The sequence below is a fragment of the Poecilia mexicana genome, unplaced genomic scaffold (assembly GCF_051168715.1).
Source record: "Poecilia mexicana isolate PSO_F unplaced genomic scaffold, ASM5116871v1 scaffold_11, whole genome shotgun sequence".
In the NCBI taxonomy this organism is placed as follows: Eukaryota; Metazoa; Chordata; class Actinopteri; order Cyprinodontiformes; family Poeciliidae; genus Poecilia; species Poecilia mexicana.
Window position 1 is genome coordinate 23,824,891 of NW_028263380.1, and position 20,017 is coordinate 23,844,907.

At 40.0% G+C, this 20,017-nt stretch overlaps 1 protein-coding gene across 2 annotated transcripts in view; it reads right to left on the reverse strand.

The window, feature by feature from the left end:
* The window catches only part of LOC106919718 (voltage-dependent calcium channel gamma-7 subunit-like), a 37,611-nt gene extending 23,978 nt beyond the window's left edge, over positions 1 to 13,633 (reverse strand). Inside the window, exons 1-4 of one of the 2 annotated variants that reach the window (XM_088009917.1) lie at positions 13,429 to 13,633; positions 11,165 to 11,290; positions 10,615 to 10,701; positions 4,260 to 4,400 (exon numbers count right to left, since the gene is read on the reverse strand). In XM_088009917.1, coding sequence (XP_087866043.1) covers positions 4,260 to 4,400; positions 10,615 to 10,701; positions 11,165 to 11,290; positions 13,429 to 13,624 — 550 coding nt within the window. In that variant the 5' untranslated portion in view covers positions 13,625 to 13,633. The remainder of the gene's footprint in view (positions 1 to 4,259; positions 4,401 to 10,614; positions 10,702 to 11,164; positions 11,291 to 13,428) is intronic. The other variant, XM_014990265.2, reaches the window with a different exon arrangement.
* Positions 13,634 to 20,017: the final 6,384 nt, after the last annotated feature.

Here is a 20,017-nt window from a genome sequence, read left to right on the forward strand (position 1 = left end):
CAACGACTGTTATGGATTCCTGTTCGGGGATGGATAAGGATGCATCCTAGTGAGTTTGGTGCAGCTGGGCTGAACGATGTGGAATCTAGAGCCAAACGTATGGCGGCGGCGTTACCTCTGCTTCGCCGCGGTCCCACGGCCACGCCCTCTACAGAAGACTCTTGGCGCTTTAAAGCAAGTGAGACTAACATGTTATCTGTCATCCAACACAGAATCATGTTGATTAGGTGCAGTGAGCCAGAAAGGCAGCTTTCCATGGAAAAAAAAGCACTTCCTGTTCTGAGGGGGCGGGGCTTAGATGACGTCAGACTATGACAACATAGGATCGTAGGGGACCCTACCAGGATCACTCATGTCAAGTTTGGTGCAGCTGGCCTCAAAATTGTGGAATCCACAGCCAAACGTAAGGACACGGCGTTTAGGGTCACTTCGCCACGCCGCCACGCCCACCTGCTGGATTCAAATGAGCTTGGCTTGGAATCCTCAACACACCAACATGTTTTCTGTCTGTGGACACAGTTTCACCTCGATTAGGTCAAAGGGGTCAGATAGCGACCGTTCAGCGTAAAAAATGACACTTCCTGTTCTCAGGGGGCGTGGCCTAAGTGACGTCATCATTTGACCGTTGGGTATTGTAGAGCATCCCATGATGATCAATCACTGAAAGTTTGGTGCTTCTATGAGTTTTTTTCAAAGAGTTATAACAGTTTGATGTTTCATGGCGAATCGGTGACCTTTGACCCCCGGAAAGACCCCTTCAGCAAGCCCGAAAACGCAAACCTACGATAACTTTGGATCGGCCATGCCTTTTGAACGATCTGACCGAGTTTCAAGCCGATCGATCGAAATCCCTAGGTCAAGTTCGATCAAATGCGAACCCTGTAAACGCCCAAAATCGGGTCAAAATCGGAACTTTAATCCAAAATGGCCGACAATCTGTGATACTTGCACTATGACATTAATTGTAAATTCAGAGTGTTTTGGGGAGCTGTACAAGTGTACCAAGTTTCAAGTCTCTACGATAAAGTAAGTGAATAGGAAAGGGTCTTTTGAAAGTTGCTAGGTGGCGCCCTTGAGCCGTTTCTTTTGCGATTTTTTCAACGACCATAAAATACGAAATTTTTCACCGGGCTCTATGCCCCCGCCACGTTTGGTGAGTTTTTGAATATGATAAAGCCCCCAAAAAGCCCCCTAAAAAGGGTGGCAGAATCGTAATAATAATTAAAGCTCCGCGGAGCCTCAAGCGGCCCTCGCAGCTAGCGCTGCTCCGGCCTATAGCCACCGCGGGGGTACCAGCACCGCCACCCGCCCGCCACCGCCGACGCTCGCGCGCCCTCATCCACGCTATCCGCTTTTACGGCTTCGGCAGAGCTCCCTGGCGATGAACCAAAAATCTGGAGCACATCGGGCCATGTAGAGAGGAGATACAGCTGTTTGATTAACCTAGGGGGCGCAGTGGAGTCAAATCACAAATAAACTCTATTGGGCTCCTTAGAGGTTCACAAGTGTCACTCATACAATGTCTGGTGCAAATCGGATGATGCGTTTGTGAATACGAGACGAACGTATGCATATTACGAGGGACAGCCATTTTGCCACGCCCCCACGGGTCAGTAGAGTTCATCATCAATGAGTTCATCATCAATAAGTTCATCATCATTTCATTTTATGTCAGTCTGCACAGGATTAAACCCATATGAATTAGACTGTAAGACATACATTTGAAAAAACATGTTACTTCCTTTCGGAAGTGGGCGGGGCAAAGGTGACGTCATCAATCGACCACCTAACTGTGATGAGGGCTTATCTATAATGAGACATAGAAAGTCTGATGCAGCTCTGACCTGGCATTTGGAAGTTATTTCACATTCATGTTTCATGGTGTATAGTCAAAGTTTGGGACTTAGCCACGCCCCCACGGGTCAGTCGAGTTCATCATGGGAGAGTTCATCATCATATCATGTCATGTCAGCCTACACCGGATGAAACCCATATGACTTAGAGAGTAAAAGTAAGACATACAATAGAAAAAACAGGTGACTTCCTGTCGGAAGTGGGCGGGGTTAAGGTGATGTCATCAACTGACCATCTCAATGTGATGAGGGGTGGTCTGTAGTCAGATATAGGAAGTCTGATGCAGCTGTGACCTTCTATGTGGAAGTTATTGCATCTTGATGTTTCATGGCGAATAGTCAAAGTTTGGGACTTAGCCACGCCCACATGCTTTGACATAGAAAAATTCCTACGATAACTTTTCATCTTTAATGTCTCAAGTCTCTGCTGACTGAGTTTGAAGTCTCTATCTCAAAAGCTGCAGGAGGAGATAGATCAGATGCGATGTCTATGAAAAAGAGGAAATGGCTGATTTTGATCCAAAATGGCCGACTTCCTGTTGGGTTTGCACCATGGCTCCAAGAGACTTTTTTGTAGGTCCTGACATGATACACATGTGTACCAAGTTTCATAATTCTAGGTTAAAGCATGGCTTGGGGCTGATCATTTAAAAATTTCTAGGGGGCGCTGTAGAGAAATTAGGCCACGCCCATCAACGACTGTTATGGATTCCTGTTCGGGGATGGATAAGGATGCATCCTAGTGAGTTTGGTGCAGCTGGGCTGAACCATGTGGAATCTAGAGCCAAACGTATGGCGGCGGCGTTACCTCTGCTTCGACGCGGTCCCACGGCCACGCCCTCTACAGAAGACTCTTGGCGCTTTAAAGCAAGTGACACTAACATGTTATCTGTCATCCAACACAGAATCATGTTGATTAGGTGCAGTGAGCCAGAAAGGCAGCTTTCCATGGAAAAAAAAGCACTTCCTGTTCTGAGGGGGCGGGGCTTAGATGACGTCAGACTATGACAACATAGGATCGTAGGGGACCCTACCAGGATCACTCATGTCAAGTTTGGTGCAGCTGGCCTCAAAATTGTGGAATCCACAGCCAAACGTAAGGACACGGCGTTTAGGGTCACTTCGCCACGCCGCCACGCCCACCTGCTGGATTCAAATGAGCTTGGCTTGGAATCCTCAACACACCAACATGTTTTCTGTCTGTGGACACAGTTTCACCTCGATTAGGACAAAGGGGTCAGATAGCGACCGTTCAGCGTAAAAAATGACACTTCCTGTTCTCAGGGGGCGTGGCCTAAGTGACGTCATCATTTGACCGTTGGGTATTGTAGAGCATCCCATGATGATCAATCACTGAAAGTTTGGTGCTTCTATGAGTTTTTTTCAAAGAGTTATAACAGTTTGATGTTTCATGGCGAATCGGTGACCTTTGACCCCCGGAAAGACCGCTTCAGCAAGCCCGAAAACGCAAACCTACGATAACTTTGGATCGGCCATGCCTTATGAACGATCTGACCGAGTTTGAAGCCGATCGATCGAAATCCCTAGGACAAGTTCGATCAAATGCGAACCCTGTAAACGGACAAAATCGGGTCAAAATCGGAGATTCAATCCAAAATGGCCGACAATCTGTGATACTTGCACTATGACATTAATTGTAAATTCAGAGTGTTTTGGGGAGCTGTACAAGTGTACCAAGTTTCAAGTCTCTACGATAAAGTAAGTGAATAGGAAAGGGTCCTTTGAAAGTTGCTAGGTGGCGCCCTTGAGCCGTTTCTTGTGCGATTTTTCTGGGGACCTTAAAATACGTAATTTTCACGCAGACCTGATGCGTCCGCCAAGTTTGGTGAGTTTTTGAATATGATAAAGCCCCCTAAAAGCCAATTTATTTGGCGGAAGCATAATAATAATAATAATTAACAGCACGATTACAATAGGCCTTCGCAGCGCTTAGCTGCTCGGGCCTAATAAGAAACAGTACAGGAACAATAGGCTCTCGCAGCGCTTAGCTGCTCGGGCCTAATAATAATTTACAGCACAGTTTCAATAGGCTCTCGCAGCGCTTAGCTGCTCGGGCCTAATAATTTACAGCACAGTTTCAATAGGCTCTCGCAGCGCTTAGCTGCTCGGGCCTAATAATAAACAGTACAGTTTCAATAGGCTCTCGCAGCGATAGCTGCTCGGGCCTAATAATTCAACATCTCCAGTCTAAGAGAAATTACAATGAGTACTTATTATGCCTCAAAATAATGATAATAATAAGCAACAACATTCCAAAATCACAGTTCTGGGAGGTTTAGGTCTCTAAAGCCGTATTTGTTTTCCCCACAAGTTCACAAAATATCGGCCACAAATATTTGGACTGTGAGGTGCTTGCTCTGTCTGCGTTTCTCGTGTAAGCATTACCTGATAGTATAAAGAATATCCCAGAAACGAAGGCCAGAATGGTGCGCTGTGGTCGGATGTGACCAATATTGCTGATGACAAAGGCGGTGAAGACGAAGAGCAGGGAGACCATGGGAAACGGTGTGGCTGTCCGGACCATTTCTGAAAAACAGCAAAAGAAGACAAAAGAAGAAATGTTAATGAAACGAACATGGATGATTAAAAAAGACAGCCTTTCTTTTTTCTCACTGTTGGACTTTAAATTATACTCAAATGTTCTTGTTTTAGGTTAGTAAGTAAGTAATATCTACAGGCTTTGTGAAATTCCATCACCATGACAGCACATTTTTTGTCTTTCATGACTTGTTTCATAGTTAATAATGATTTTAAATTAGCAGCTAAGAAGATAACATTATCATCTGGCCTTTCTCAAATTGTTAAAGGTTTAAAACAGGGGTGTCAAACTCAATTTCACCGAGGGCCACTTCAGCATATTGGCCCCCTAAATGGGCCACATTGACGGTACAAATCAGGAGTGCATCCCTGCTAAAACACACCCAGACAAAAGGTTGACTTCCCTCATTCAGGTCTGTAGAGGCTTATAATGAGTCAATGGTCCAGGTGTGTTAGAGAAGGAATCCATCTAAAGCTGCAGATGGTAGCTCTGGAAAACTAGACTTGGGCACCTCTAGCATAAATGTATAAAAATACAATGTTAAAAATAAATTAAACACCTCATATTGTTAAATAACTGATTTTATGTATTTAAGTTTTAAATATTACATTTGAGTTTCCATGGATGTAAAATTACTGCTCAGTTTAAAAATTACAATATTTAAATCAGTATTTAAAGGTAAGCAAACAAATAATAAAAACAAGTCACATGGGCAGACATTATAGACTTTACGCAAAGATTTAGTCTCAGAGGCAACTGAAATCTATTAATTTAAAAAATCCTTTCTGAATATCATCTCATGGTCTCTGAACTAAATGCGTCTTTCTGACCGGAGCTGACGGCGTGTTGAAGAGTTATGGACCGGACGCTTTGGAGCGTCTGGTTAGGAAGCGCATTACAAACCTTTGGTTGAAATGGCGCGTTAAATTCCATTACAAACCAGAGAAAACTAAAGAGAATGCAACGTTGTGGACAATGCAAAAGTTAATTAGACTGCAACATGCGCAGTCCGCTGCTCAACCACTGCGGACTGCGAAGAATTATAAACCGCTGGAAGTAACTCATCCAGCGGATTTAACAAAAAAATAAAAATCCTGGTAAAAGCGCACACCGGACCGCACAGGGTAAAACACTCACAGAGTTCAGTTGATCTGTTTGGGTCAGACAGCTCCAACTGACTGATGAATTAGCGCAGATTTTTCTGCAGATGGAGACCAGGAGGAAGTTGTTCAGACCCCAGCGGGTGAAGTGATGCTAATTTAAGTGAAGTCGCTTAATTTAATTTATTAAAAGTTATTGGGGTGGTTTTTGTCACTATGAGAAAAATGTAGATGTAGACACATGTGCATTACGCCATAGAACTGCCAATTGGTAACTGAAGTAAAGTAGCTTCGATTTCAAAGAAGCCTACATTGAAGTCGATTGGCAAATGAACCATCACGAAAGAGGAAGGCTCTTGTTGTCTCACTGCACCCCAAGAGATGCATAACCTACAAAAACCATTTCTGTCTGGTTTCAAACCAGAGACCTACTGCATGTAAAGCAAATGTGATAACCACTACACTACAGGAACTGAACTTCTCTGCTTTGTTTCAGTTTGAGGTTCAATGTGATGTGAGATGTAATGCATGAAAATGTCAACTGAGGTTTGCACTCAGATGCCTGGATTCAGAGTGCAGACCATGACACCACAGAGTAAACTCCTGTGATGAATAGAACATACTAAATCTGTTTCTGTCTGGTTTCAAACCAGAAACCTTTTGCATGTAAAGCAAATGTGATAACCACTACACTACAGAAACTCATGCTCTTGCCACTGATCCTGGTAGATGATCCACATTTTGTTAGAGACTAATGTCAACGATGGGCATGGGACAATGTCAAATACTTATACCACAGATCCTCTCAGAGAGCACAGTAACTTGGTGAACAAACTGTCAGACTTATACTTGTCCCTAATTTAACATAACAGTCCATAAACTAAGGCTGGGATCAAAAAATGTATTGAAGATGTCATTAGCAGAGACAAATGGTTCTACAGAGACTTGGCTAAATGACTATAAAATAAAACCAATACTTACAAATAAAAGATGGTTCAAAAATAAAATAAACACACTAAATTAAAAAATATCTGTGAAATACAATCAACACTTCAAAATACAAAATCTCTGGAAAATAAAATATTATGTATGTTGTTTTGAAAAACATTAGAATATAAGCACTTTTATCAAATCTACATTGTGGTAAGATCACAAGTTAGGTGTAAGGTAGGTGAGTTAGCTCAGCAGGTTAGAGCACAGTGCTGGTAATGCTGAGGTCAGCAGTTCAAACCCCATATGGGGCAATTCATGTGTAAGGTCTTTCAGACAATCAACACTTCAAAATAAATAAGGTTTAAAAAAAAAATCTACACTTTACAATTAAAAAAATGGTTCAAAAATAAAATCAACACTTTAAAAATGGTTGGGAAAACAAAATTAAAAAATGGTTCAAAATGTATAATGGAGACTGTTTGTCAGTTCAGTCCATAAACTAAGCCTGGGATCAAAAAATATATTGCAGATGTCATTACCAGAGACAAATGGTTCTACAGAGTCATGGCTAAAAAGTAAAATCAATCAACCTTTTGGTTGAAAATTCAAGTCTCCATTACAGACCAGAGAAAACTAAAGAGAATGCAACGTTGTGTTAATCCATTATCTGGAGGAAATAAATGACGATGCAAAAGTTAATTAGACTGTAACATGCGCAGTCCGCTGTTCAACCACTGCGGACGCGGCTCCGCCGCTGTGAAGACTTAGAAATGTGAAGTCGCTTAGATGTGGATACATTTATCTGCTTAATTGGTGATGGGATCTGGATTCACGGTGAATATTAAATAAACCGCATAAAATGCGACTAAATAGCCCATGTTAATATGATTGTAATTTCACGGATAAAAATAGTACATGACCGATTTTTTTTTATTTTTATTTTTTTTATGTTGTTGGTCAAGATAACGTCTAGCGTGGCCTGCCGCCCTAACACCAACTCATACACATCTTCATTCACAGTCTTACTTGTAAATCGATTTTTCTTTTCTCAGACGTTTTGATGTTAGCTTGTCGATGTCTCAGTTTTATTCGCTGGAAAAATCAATAAGCAGCTTGAGGTGACTCTGCTGCTCTCTAGTGGCGAGAAGCCGTAATGTTGGCTGGTAAAAATCGGAATGCATTGTGGGAGATGTAGTTTGAGTCAATTTGTGCTCAAAACCTATTTTAAGCATGGGCGTAGGTTTGGGTAGGGACGGTAGGGACATGTCCCGACCAATATTCACGGGATATGAAAAAGTCCCGACAAATTTTTGCCATATTGGCTCAAAGAACGTGGATCTACGATCTTTGATTAGCAGCAACAGGCGGTGCGCGGAACGGAAGCTTCTTAGTTTGACATTTATTATGAGCCTCCGAGACCGTGTCGGAACGGTGCTGTCGGGGGGTGGGGGGAGGGGGAGTCAGTTGAATCGTCGGACGTTCTTTGATTAGCTGCAAAAGGCGGCGGCTAGCTGGGCACACGCGTCTCCTTCTGAGTCTCCGAGACCATGTCGCCACCAAAAAAGAAAAGGACAGACATTAGAAGTTATTTCGCTACGTCGGCTGTAAGTACAGTGAGTGGACCCATAAGTTAGATATCTATCACTCAACGCATTTGTTGTAAAGTCCGGTGTTTAGTAAGGTCAGCACTGAATGTGAGGTAGAATAGGTCTGTTAATTATGTAATATTTTTTCACATAGGATGCTCAGACAGCAGGACAAGGGGCAGAGCAGAACGATGGAGAGGTGGCTGGAGCTTCAGGGCTCCAGGTGAGGTGTTAGTTCTCAGATATGAAATATACTGTGAAATTATCTCAGTAAATATGGCATTTGAAGTGTTAGTCTTAAATTAAGTTAAGCTAGCGTGAATACAAACCAGGTTACGCTTTGTTTGCTCTATAGGAGGCTGTCAGTGTGAGTGCCAGTGACCAGGGAGTATCCAGAGGATATTTCTTTTGATCTTACTTGTAACGTTTGCTGAATTTTGTAAAGGAAAAAGTAAAGTGTTCTTGAACTGATCTGCTGAGTATGACTGTATCTGGTTGTATACACAAGATGTATGATATGGTTATGGTTGGGGGGAGGGGGTTATTAAGCCAATGTGGTTTCCCCCCCCCTTCTCAAAAATGTTCGGTGCTCTTCGGCATTTCACTGTGCTGGAGGGGGAGGGGGGGGGTGTCAAGGTCCCCACCAAAACTTAGACCAAACCTACGCCCTTGATTTTAAGTAATTCACCGGCCTATAAAATGCTGGGGCGGGCCACATAAAATGACATGGCGGGCCACATGTGGCCCGCGGGCCTTGAGTTTGACACATGTGGTTTAAAACAAGAAAGTTTTAGTTCTGCTCATGTTTGCTTGTCCAATATATTACAACATTTGATTTTAACCTAGTATTTTCTTCAGATAACCTAAGCCTCTGATACGATGCTTATTTTTCAAAAATATATTCACATCACACTTATTTTTGAGTGGCTTAGTTGAATTTGAGGCTTTCATTTCCAAAGCATACACTGAATACAGCCAATGTGTGAATACACACATTGACTGAAACTAACACATTCTTATTAGATCTTATTCATTCTGCAATGCCAAGAAATGTTTATATTGCTTTGAACAAGAACAATTACACAAAAAATTTAAATACTGTGTAGAATAATAAAGAATGAGCAGAATGTGTTTTATTTAAATGACTGTTTATTCCCTGTACAGGCTGATCTGCCAGAGCTCATTCAGGGCTAAGTTGAGTAAGGTTATGATTTATTCAGTTTCATCCACAGACGTGGTGCGGTGTTATGACTTGTGCATCTACCTAAGAATATTTATCCACCATTTACCAGACCACAGATTTTCCCTAAGGTTCCTCCAACAAGGTGTGATTTACATCTCAGTGGAAGAATAAACTGCAGAGAGTAAAATGTGTTTCTGGTTGGTTTTTAGTGTCAATATTTTAAATTATTGAAGTAGCTTAGGGATAAAGAAAGTCCACTGGGGGCGCTGTGAAGCTCTCAGAATTCACTTATCTCTCTTTCGTAATGTTTTAGGATACACATAGTTTGTTAAAAATAGATAAAGTCCTCCGCAGGCTTTTTATTTGCAGCAGTAGAAACCCTGTCTTTTAAAATCTTTGATAATATTTAATTTATCCTTGAGAATTACCCTGAATTTTTATGTGTTAAATAACTTACAAGTTGCATGTACCGCTATGTAACTGAGGTTTCTCATAAAATACAATGGAGTAATATCAGAATTTGATTTGTTTTGTTCAAGAGTTTATTCATGATCTAGATTGCTACTCAAATATCAGTAACTTTACAAAACAACTTCATTAAAAGTATAAGCTAAACAAATAAAATAATAATAATAATCTTTGTATTGTGATTTTTTTTTCTTTTTTCTTTTTTTTTTTTTTTTGTAAATACAGATAGTACAATCAATTGTGGTGGGAAATATTGGTGTACCAGAAACAAGTTCAAGGTGAACTGAAGCACAAAGGTAAAAAACAGAAATAGAAATAAAAATTAGAATAAGAGACTGTGCTGTGATGACACACTAACAACATATTAAAAGTTATTCCATGGCAATGTAAGATACTTCATTATTAACATTAAAAGGGGGAAAAGATTCTGTGCTTGAGGGTTTAATTAAAAGCAGCATGAAATTAAACCTTCCTACTGTGAGCAATTGTTCATCATTTGCTTGTGGAGCATGTTCCCCCCAAGATACCAGACTTAGTAAAACAGAGGCTGACTATTAGTTTAATAGCTTCCACATCAAAGAGTGGAAGGTATGGTGCATTCACTGGTCATACATTTTGATTGGGATTTTAAATTTGTCAGAAAATGAACAAACAGCCCTGCTTTTCTAGTAAACAAGACATTACTTCTGGAAAATTAACTGAAAATAACCAGCAAATAGTATGTACTGAAACATTTTACTATAGGATTTCACAGACATTGGAAAACAGTCACGGAGTTTCCGTCTTGACACAGAAATATGGAAATAATAAGCAAACATTTTAATGAGTGTGTTAGATTTTTTTTTATTATTTAATCAAAGCATCACATTCCCCATCTTATACAGATTTGTGCACCAAACAGAGCTGATCCAGTGTATATATGTTTACTTACTTAGTATGTTGGCTGTGTTTTCTGTTGTGATCTCTATCTCTGGTTCAGTGAAATACTCCGATGCAACACATCTACCCTTCTCAGGTCCTAAGAGAGGAAGAAATGAAGGGTGGGATATAATATTTGCATATGGAAATGAAAAAAAAATACTAGTCCAAAACAAACAAAACAGAAACCACAGCTGAAAAACACAGTCAAAGGTCAGACAGGGAGGTCCAGATCGAGCAGCAGAGGAGCCAGACAAAACAGTGATTTTGAAAACATACCATCGAACAGATGAATTTAAAAACAACGTAAATAAACTGACACGGAGCTGCAGAGAATAGAATTACAGACACAGACAGATGGAGGTCAGAAGGTTTCTGAGAAAAACAAGACCTGAGCAGAGAGAGAGAGGAGAGCTGAACAACAATTAACCTCAAACTGTGGTCACACTGCAAGAAAAACACACACATACACAAAAACGTGTCTGTGCAAAAATATGCCAAATAAGTGATGCGTGCATGTTAAGACAAATGTGATACGGCTCCTCCCTCTCTCACCCACGCACCAACACATGACTGGCGCTTCAAAATGCCATCAGCATTTTCATCCTCTGACCTTTTGTACCAAGCATCAGAAACATGGCTTCCTCCCCAGAGCGACACCATCATGACCAAAAACACAGCGACAGCTACTGCAGAAAAAGGACAGTCATTTGTGACCGCCTGGCTTTTGTGTGTGTGTGTGTGTGTGTGCGCGTGTGGGTGCGTGTGTGTGTGTGTGTGTGTTTGTTTGTAATACCTTGTGGGGACGATTTTCCTGACATATACTACGTTGTGGGGACCAATTGCTCCTTGTGGGGACCGGAGCCTGGTCCCCACAAGGGGAAACCCTGTTTTTGGGTCAGGGGTCAGAGTTAGGGCTAAGGTATGAACTGAGTTTTGGTTAGGGTTAGGGTTAGGTATGTGATGGTTAGGGTTAGGAAAAGGGTAAAGGTAAGGTTTAGGCTGTAGAAATGAATGGAAGTCAATGGAAAGTCCCCACAAAGATAGCAACACAAACGTGTGTGTGTGTCGATGAAAACCCTTGTGTCTAGTGACAACACATCTAAAAAAAAAAAAAGAGTAAACTCTTCACTGACTCTTGGTTTCATACTGATCTAGTTACATGTTATCAAGTTATTAATGTACTTTTAGGTTAAATCTCAGGATTGTAAATGCTGTCTAAATAATCTCTCCTTGCAGTGGAAGTTGTTAAAATTAGAAGATCCAAACATGTCATTGCCTTCAGACTTCTTACCCACATCTAGGTGTCACTAATTAAAATAGTTTGAGAAGTTAGAGTTAAACTGCAGCATTCTCTGCATGCAGTCATAAAACAAAAACTTAGAAATGTGCTGATTTATAACCTTTTAAAATATGTTAGTTCTACTCCGGAGTATAATCTCACAGCACATTTTGAATTATGTTATTTTCTAGTTCCAAACTTTGCAACTTGACAAAAAAGGATAAAACCAGCCACAATACTGGGCCCTAACTTCTCCATTGTTCTGTTAATACCACATTTAATGGTAATAAGGGGATTGACTACCATCTCATGATTTCTATCCATAGATTTTGACCCAGTTTTGTTCTGGAATGTGGACCAGATTTTCCTTCATGAAGCGATGTAATTAGCTGTTCGCTGTTGCCATGTGCTTCCTGGGCTTCCTTAGCCTCTGGTTCACATTGTGTAATTATTTTCTGTCTGGGCCAAAATCTTGTCGTGAAAGGAAATTTCTGATGTGACAGATGCACCAACTGCTTCTTTAGTTCTCTATCAACCAAAAAAAAAAAAAAAAAAAACCCTGGGGCAAATTTTAAGCAGTGTCACATATTTTCTGGGAAAACCATGCAGTATGACTATAGCAGAGGCCAATATCTGATTATTTTTCTCTATTTTGCCCTAATATAAATGTTTCCGCCACTGTCTCCCTTTGCTTTTCAGTCCAACACTAAATGGATGCACGTAAACCCCTTTTGCTTGGTGTCTGTTCATTGTTGGACCAATGTCTGCCAGATTTGTCTGGCATTGTTCTCCTGCAGCAAGTCATACTGTCTGGAATCTTCAATCATACAGTATGATGGAAATTACTCAAATAGATCCTGACAAAACCTTGGATGATTCTTAAAAATAGCTGAAGTTGGACTGATTTGGATTTTTTTAATGCAGTGGTTTTGGATCAAACTTGTTTGTTCAGTAAAGTGCTTTAAGACGACAGTGCAGTACACAGACGACCCCATGCGTTTGCCACTCCTCAGAAAAAGCTGTAAAGTCCTTGAACCAGTTCCTCCTAATCATGATCCTCATAGCACGCAGCTCTGCATGTTTCAAATCAAACTTGATTTAAAATGATGGCTCATTAACAGGGTTGAGGAGAATTTAATGACCTGCTGTGAAGGTAATTAATGCATTTAAATTAGAGGCATTGGTGCAAATACACCTCAAAAACATGCAGGACAGCATGCTGCAATCGCTACTTTTACACTAGTCATTTTCTCTGCAGTGAACCATTTAAAAGTAAGCCAATAAAAATATAATAGTAATCTAAGAAAAATTATGAAGAAACTCTAATTAAGATGTTTAAAAAATTAAAAAAGAACTCACTGATCTGCCTATTCTCCTTCCCGCAAAAATAAAGGATTGTAGTTTTGGGTAAAATTGGACTAAATATTTCATATGTTTCTTTGTCTCTGCTTTTTGAGAAGAAAACATTCTTCTTCTAAGAACACAAATCCCATCCAGTCTTTTGACCACATATTCATCTAACGTTTACTGATTCTGGTTGCAGACCTGCAACAAAACAGACTCTCCAGAGCCCGGAGTGGAGCGCCATCTTGACCTCCATGGTTTGGTTCTGCTGCAGAACGATTCCCTCCTCCATCAGCAGCCAGTAGTCCGTTGATACAGCAACGCCCACCAGCAGCAACCCACAAGCTCCAAACACCGACGAGAGCAGAGTGAGCGCTCTCGTGCTGAACGAACTCATCTGAGGAGCAAAGAGGACAGAATTGGTGATAGTTAGTGGGAATTCTTGGTTATTGTTGGAGGTGTAACAAAAAAACAAAGATAAAATTTGAATAGTGAGAAGTTGTGTGTTTTTTGTGGCAGCTTGAATAATTCATAGATGTCTGCAAGGTGACTTGAATCATGTTATAAAGTTTAAACAATAGAAAGACTGCAACTTAATACTGCACCACATTCAACATTCTACCTTCTTTAAAAGCAGATAGTGCTTTTAAGTTTTGGTATATGTTCCGCTTAATATGTTGTGAAAAATGAAATTCCTCCTCTGCAGCACCAAATGAGGCCTGTTTATGAGGTTTCCAGGTAGCATGCAGTGTAGCTTGTCGCTCACTAGGTGGCACAAAAGTTGCCTCTGTCATGCTTCACCGTAGCTGTTGACACTGTGAGACATATCCTCTTCTCATACACACACAAACACTCATCCATCCAGTCAAAATGGAGGTCTCATTCATCAAACAGTGAACTCTCCTGATGTAACAGATGTGATGCCTTCAATGATCCAAAAACAAAACACTGACCCAGAACACCGATCTACTCCGACGGAAGCAACTGTTCTCCCAAACCTTCGTTTTTAGAAATTATTGTTTTACATTTGTTCGTGATGCACTATGTGAAAATAAAGCAGCCTTTAAGCCAGCAAACAGCTTGTTCTTATTCTTATTAAAACCATGTTAAATACTATGCCACCTGCAGCTCTCATCACCTGCAGGAGCATAAATTATTAAAAACTGGAAATTGAATTCCGTTGATACGGTTTAAAGGAACATGCTACAGGCTTAATGTGCACTTATAAAAATGCATGAGAAGCAGCCTTTAAATTAGATGTATTTATACTCCTGGTCACTAAGCAATTAACCCTTTCCCTGTGGCAAAAAAATAAGTGTGTGATGAATTCCTTTGCTGTTTCTTTGTCAGTCTCTGCCTTCAGTATTTCACATCATTTAAGTATTGAGTGTGTGGCATTAGGTTTAGAATATTCCCAACAGCCTAATCTTGTGATTTGAAGTTATTGCTGACAGTTTAGATGTTTTATATCAAGATGTGCTTTAATTTGGGACTCAATGGGTATACAGAGGAGTTCAAGGATGACTCAGTGAGAGCAGGTCCCAAGATCATGTTTCTATAACACATGTACCAACTCTTCCTTTCACTACCATGCTTCATAATTTTATGCTGATTTATGTTCTTGTTTTTCTCCGAACATGAATATATGTATTATGGCCAAAAATCTCTATTTTCCTCTCATCTGCCCAATGTACATTGTCCCAAAAGTCTTGTGGTTTACTTGATGTAACTTAGCAAAGGATAAAAGTCATGCAGCCAAAATCTTTTGAAATAATAAGTGTTCCTATTCAGCCCCATATCAAAGACCTATTTAAAGAGATAAAATGAGTTTTTAATGCTATCTACACCTTTTAAACTTAATTTGTGGCAGGATAATCTTGCATAATGTTGGTAATTATAGGTTAACTGATAAAATTTCAACAATGCAGCCTAAAAGCATATTACCGCCTATACTGCTATATTATGTTTAAGCAATATATAAAGACGTGTTTGTTTGCTTTATTTGTTGTTTTCTGCTTTTTCTAGCTTGTTCTATGTTCTAACATAAACATATTTGCTTTAAAACTACTATTAGCAGCTGAAACAAGCGTTGAAGGATGCTCTTCAACCTTCAAAATATCAGCTTTCAGAGCTGGAAGCTGATAAGAGGGCAGTCTAGCAGAAAACGAGCTCAGCAGACAAGACAACAACGGGACAGATGAGATGCACAAAGGAAGCTCCTGTCAGGCAGAAGAAGAATGAAGTGTGGACTGTCACTCAAGTTTGACGCTACGTTTGCATAACATTATGCTGACTAGCATGTTATCATGCTAAGACATTCTATTGTGCACATCAGAGGTATTCAACTTCAGTCTTGAGGGACAGTGTCCTCCAGTTTCAACAAACCCAAGTCAAATAATCAGGTCACTAGCAGGACCTTGAGGAACTTGACTAATTTGTCCATTTGTTGCATTATGAGTGCATTTGGAATTTTTTATTGATTTCCCCCCAGTAAATATAGCAGTGAATTTTCCTTATACACAGAAAACATATCTTTTCTTTTCTTCTATTAAATAAATGTCAATATTAAGAGATTTATCATTTACAATTGGTTCTCAATAACATTCTTAACTAGTCATAATCAATTTTATCATTGTGTTCTAAAGCTAAACAACATATAGTTGATTAAATAAAATATTTTTTTGCTAAAGGTGTGGAACTACAGGTATGACATGAACATTTAATGTCTCACTGCACTTTTTTTTTTTTTTTTAGCTAATTTGAACAGACAGGTGTGTGGAGTCAGCACTGTGGAGCAGCTTTCAGCCCACTGCTGCAGTTAAGTGTAGCTCAAAATATCTCCTCTTTCTCTGTTTTGTATGCTTTATGGGTCATATAGTTTTTCTGTATTTATGCACACAGTGATGAATATGTAAATCTGTGAGGGTGTTGGTTCCTCTGGTCGGGTGGTAACTCAGTGAAAATCTACTTAAGTAATGAACAGAAGTGTTATCCTGGACGTAAAAAGGTAAAGAGAGACAGAATCTTGATGGGAAGTGCCTTTACAGGCCTGTTGATTGGAGTTTTATTTCATTATCCACATACTCGCCACCAGGGTCCTGTCACTCCAAAGGACACAATAATCTGATTTAAAGTCATTCCAGGGAGGCTCAACCTACCCTGTCCTTTAATCATTGCATACCTGATTTCAGCTTTTACACCCCCTTATTACACACAAAATGTTCCCATATTTTTAACTTTATGGGCTAGTAATGTGTGTTTCCCAAAGGACAGTGAATTTGCTAGGAATTTTTTGCCCTTTCAAATGTGATTAACACAGGTTCCCACACCAGCTACAGCCGGCCTGTGTTTGCTGAGATAGCAGACAACATTTGGGTTGGATTGAGCTTCTTTTTGTGGCATAAGCCTTAAGAATATGGCAACAATTTCTAAGATGTCCCAGCTGCTTATTAACTCAGCGAATGGAGAGACAATTAGACATGACGTAATGATGAGAGATACCTTGGAAAAAGTGACGTGATGCTAGAGAGAAGGAAGGCTGAGATGAAATTAGAAACTGGATGGAAGGACAAGATTAAGATTTGTTTGGATTTGATAAATCACAATAAGATGAATAACATGGGGAGCAGGGATAAAATTGTGCACAGTAAGAATATAAAAACAACAGAACAGGTTTGAGGAGGCTTCTGCCTTGAAGTAAATATATGCAGCTGTGCAGTCTCTCTTATTAAATCTAGTTCTGTCAGAAGTAAATAAAAAATAAAAAAATAACTCATTAGCCCTGATGTGACTGCTTTTATTTTATACATGTATTCTTAAGAATTACCATGGATAAAAATGCACTTTGTTTTGAAAGAACGTGTATCTGACTGCTTCATTAGCATTCAGTTAACTGCAATAAGCTCTTGACTTTCCTAAAATCACTGTGAAGTAGGTCATGCAGCTGATTTCAGATATTTTGCCCAGCATTTCCTTAAAGCCTTTTCAAATGACACACTTATGTGTGAGAATTTGTCCTTTGAGCTGTGCACCACAGACCAACTTGTGTTATTCTTTGTAAAGTAAATGTGGTGAAAGAAACTAGAATATTAAAAGTCAGATGGAAAACAAAGAAAAGTGGGGAACATAAACGTTTAACTGAAACTTGGTCCCTAAGGTGCTTTCACACTGCATCTTGAAGTGACCCAATTCAGATTTTTTTGACGTACTGCGACCTGTATCCGATCTTTTCATGGCAGTGTGAACAGCACAGGTCAGATTCTTTTTCGAATGAAACACATATCCGATACGTATCCGATTCAAATGCGACCTAACGTTCAGGCCACATTCATCCAAACTGAACGTCACTGATTCTCAACAAATCTCACTATTCGGTGTCCTGATACACGCAAGCGAGAAGAAAACAACCATGACGGACTATAATGAGGATTAAGTTGTTAATATGCTGCTCCGGCCAGACACCAACTTCAAATATGTAAGCTAAACTCCACCGTTAGCCTCCATGTTTACTTCCGCAAACACTGAGCACTTCTTCTTTTTATAGCGGTTAGCAGAACACTTAGAACGCTGACGCTATTGCGCCCTCTACTGCGCATGTGGGACACTTTCAGGTCGCTTGCCCGTTCACACTGCAGAACTCATGCAGGTCGCATTTACTGGCAGTGTGAACGGCCCCGTCAAAAAAATCAGAATCGCCAAAAAATCGGAATTGGGCCACTTCAGGCTGCAGTGTGAACGTACCCTAAATCTAACGTTCACTAGGATTGTTTCTCTCTCATATTTTTATTTCTCTACATAAATTAACTAAAATTTTTACATCCTTTATGATGTAAAATCCCCAGGGATGGGTTTGTATATATATTTTCATTAAAAAAAATATATAAATGACAGCTTGAGTGGTTAATAACCAAATAGTGAATTCAAATTTATGAAGCAAGATACATTAAATTAATTTTATATTATGGACTTTATTTATACAGCATATTATCAGTATGTACAGTCCTTTGCAAAAAAAAAGCATCTCCATTGATTTACAAAGAATAAGCCCAGTTTATTTTTATGCACAGTTCAAAGAACAATTTCTGAAACATAAATGTATCATTTGAAAAGGCTTTAAAAAATGTCTTTACAACCACAAATGTTTGTTAGGATTTGTTTTTGATATACAAACATAAAATAGTGTAGCTGTAAAGTGAAAGGGATATGATTTTCAAAATTATTTACAGATAAAAATGTGAAATGTGCGGAACGCATATAAATTCAGTCCCCATACTATAGAAAAAATTCTACTACAACCAGCTTTATTCAGAAACTCCCTGTTTAGTAATGGAATTCCACCGTTTTCTACTTTAATCTCAGTACAAAAATTATTTTCTGTAAGCCTTCAAAGTGGCCTGGTTCTCCCTCTGGGGAGCCGCCACAGGCGCCTTAAGAGAGCAGTGGGGGGTCCTTAGCCACACATTGTGCAGGCAGGGCATGCAGAGGCCCATTAGGCCTACAGGGGGAGCCACCTCCTTTGGTGTGGCATGGGATGGTCTATGGCTCCCAGGGATGGGTCAGACATGCTGTGGGCTGCAGGAGCTAAGCTGAGTTGTAGTGGGCATCTCTTCTTCTTTAACCTCCCTGAGGCTAACTCACCTGGCAGGTTGGTAAAGTGCCCTTCCTCTCTTCATTCTTCTGAGCAGAAGCATGTTGGGGGCTCTCACCTGCTTAATAATGTGCTGTCTTGCTGATGGGGATTTGTGCAGGAACTTGGCTGCCATGGGGACTGGGGTTGGCCTGAGAGATGGATCAGGGGACCTGAGCTTCAATGACCACCTACCCCTATGTGGAACATATAGCTGCTCTGTGGCTGTCACTTTCCAAAGTCATGTCCACTTCTTTGCTGCTCCTTGGTGCTATGAGTTGCATGCTTTATACTGTTCTCACTGGTTTACCACTTGTGTACCTCAAAACAAACTCAGCACAAGCACACATAATTCCCCCCACACACGAATGCACACACAACCAAACATACAAATAAAACGGCTAAACGTCCTACAAACATACTACTACAACGGCAATGTGGCTTTCTGCTTTTATGTTGAATCCAGTCTTGACTTAATAAAGTCAGTCAGACAATCAATATTCCACTGTGACACATGTAGGCAACCTGCCAAATGGTATGCCTGAAATGCCAATATAGGACGCAAGAAAAAACAAAGAAGGACATACAGAGAGATAACAACCCAAAAAAATAAATAAATAAATAAATAGCTACATGTGGTGGCAAACTAACATCACAACACCTTGGACATACAGTACCATACACATGTAAAAAGATGGCGGTGATAGCACCATGCTTTAGACAAGCATTTCTTTGGAAAGGTTGATTGGAAAATGTGTGGACCTAAAAACAGGTCAATACTGACAACACTGAAAAAAGAAAAAAAAAAAACCTGTTACAGGTGACTAAAGTATCAAGGGGTGGAATTTTACCTTCCAGTAGAACATGGACCCGTAGCTACAACATGATGTTTCTTTGTTGGGCTGGAATTTAACATGATGAATGTGAAGCTTGTTCTCCAGAACAAAGTTTGCAAGAAAGGGATATTCATATGCTATAAAGGGAAATCCTTTCTGAAAGAAAAACCCTGTCACAACATAAAGTTGTCAGAAACCCAGAGAGACTCCCATTTTGGCATCTATGACAAAAAAAATAAAAATAAAAACAAAAACAAAGCAAAAAAAGACAGAGATAAAAGACTTGGCATCAACTTTGGGTCAACGATGCACAGGGTAAAGCAACTGC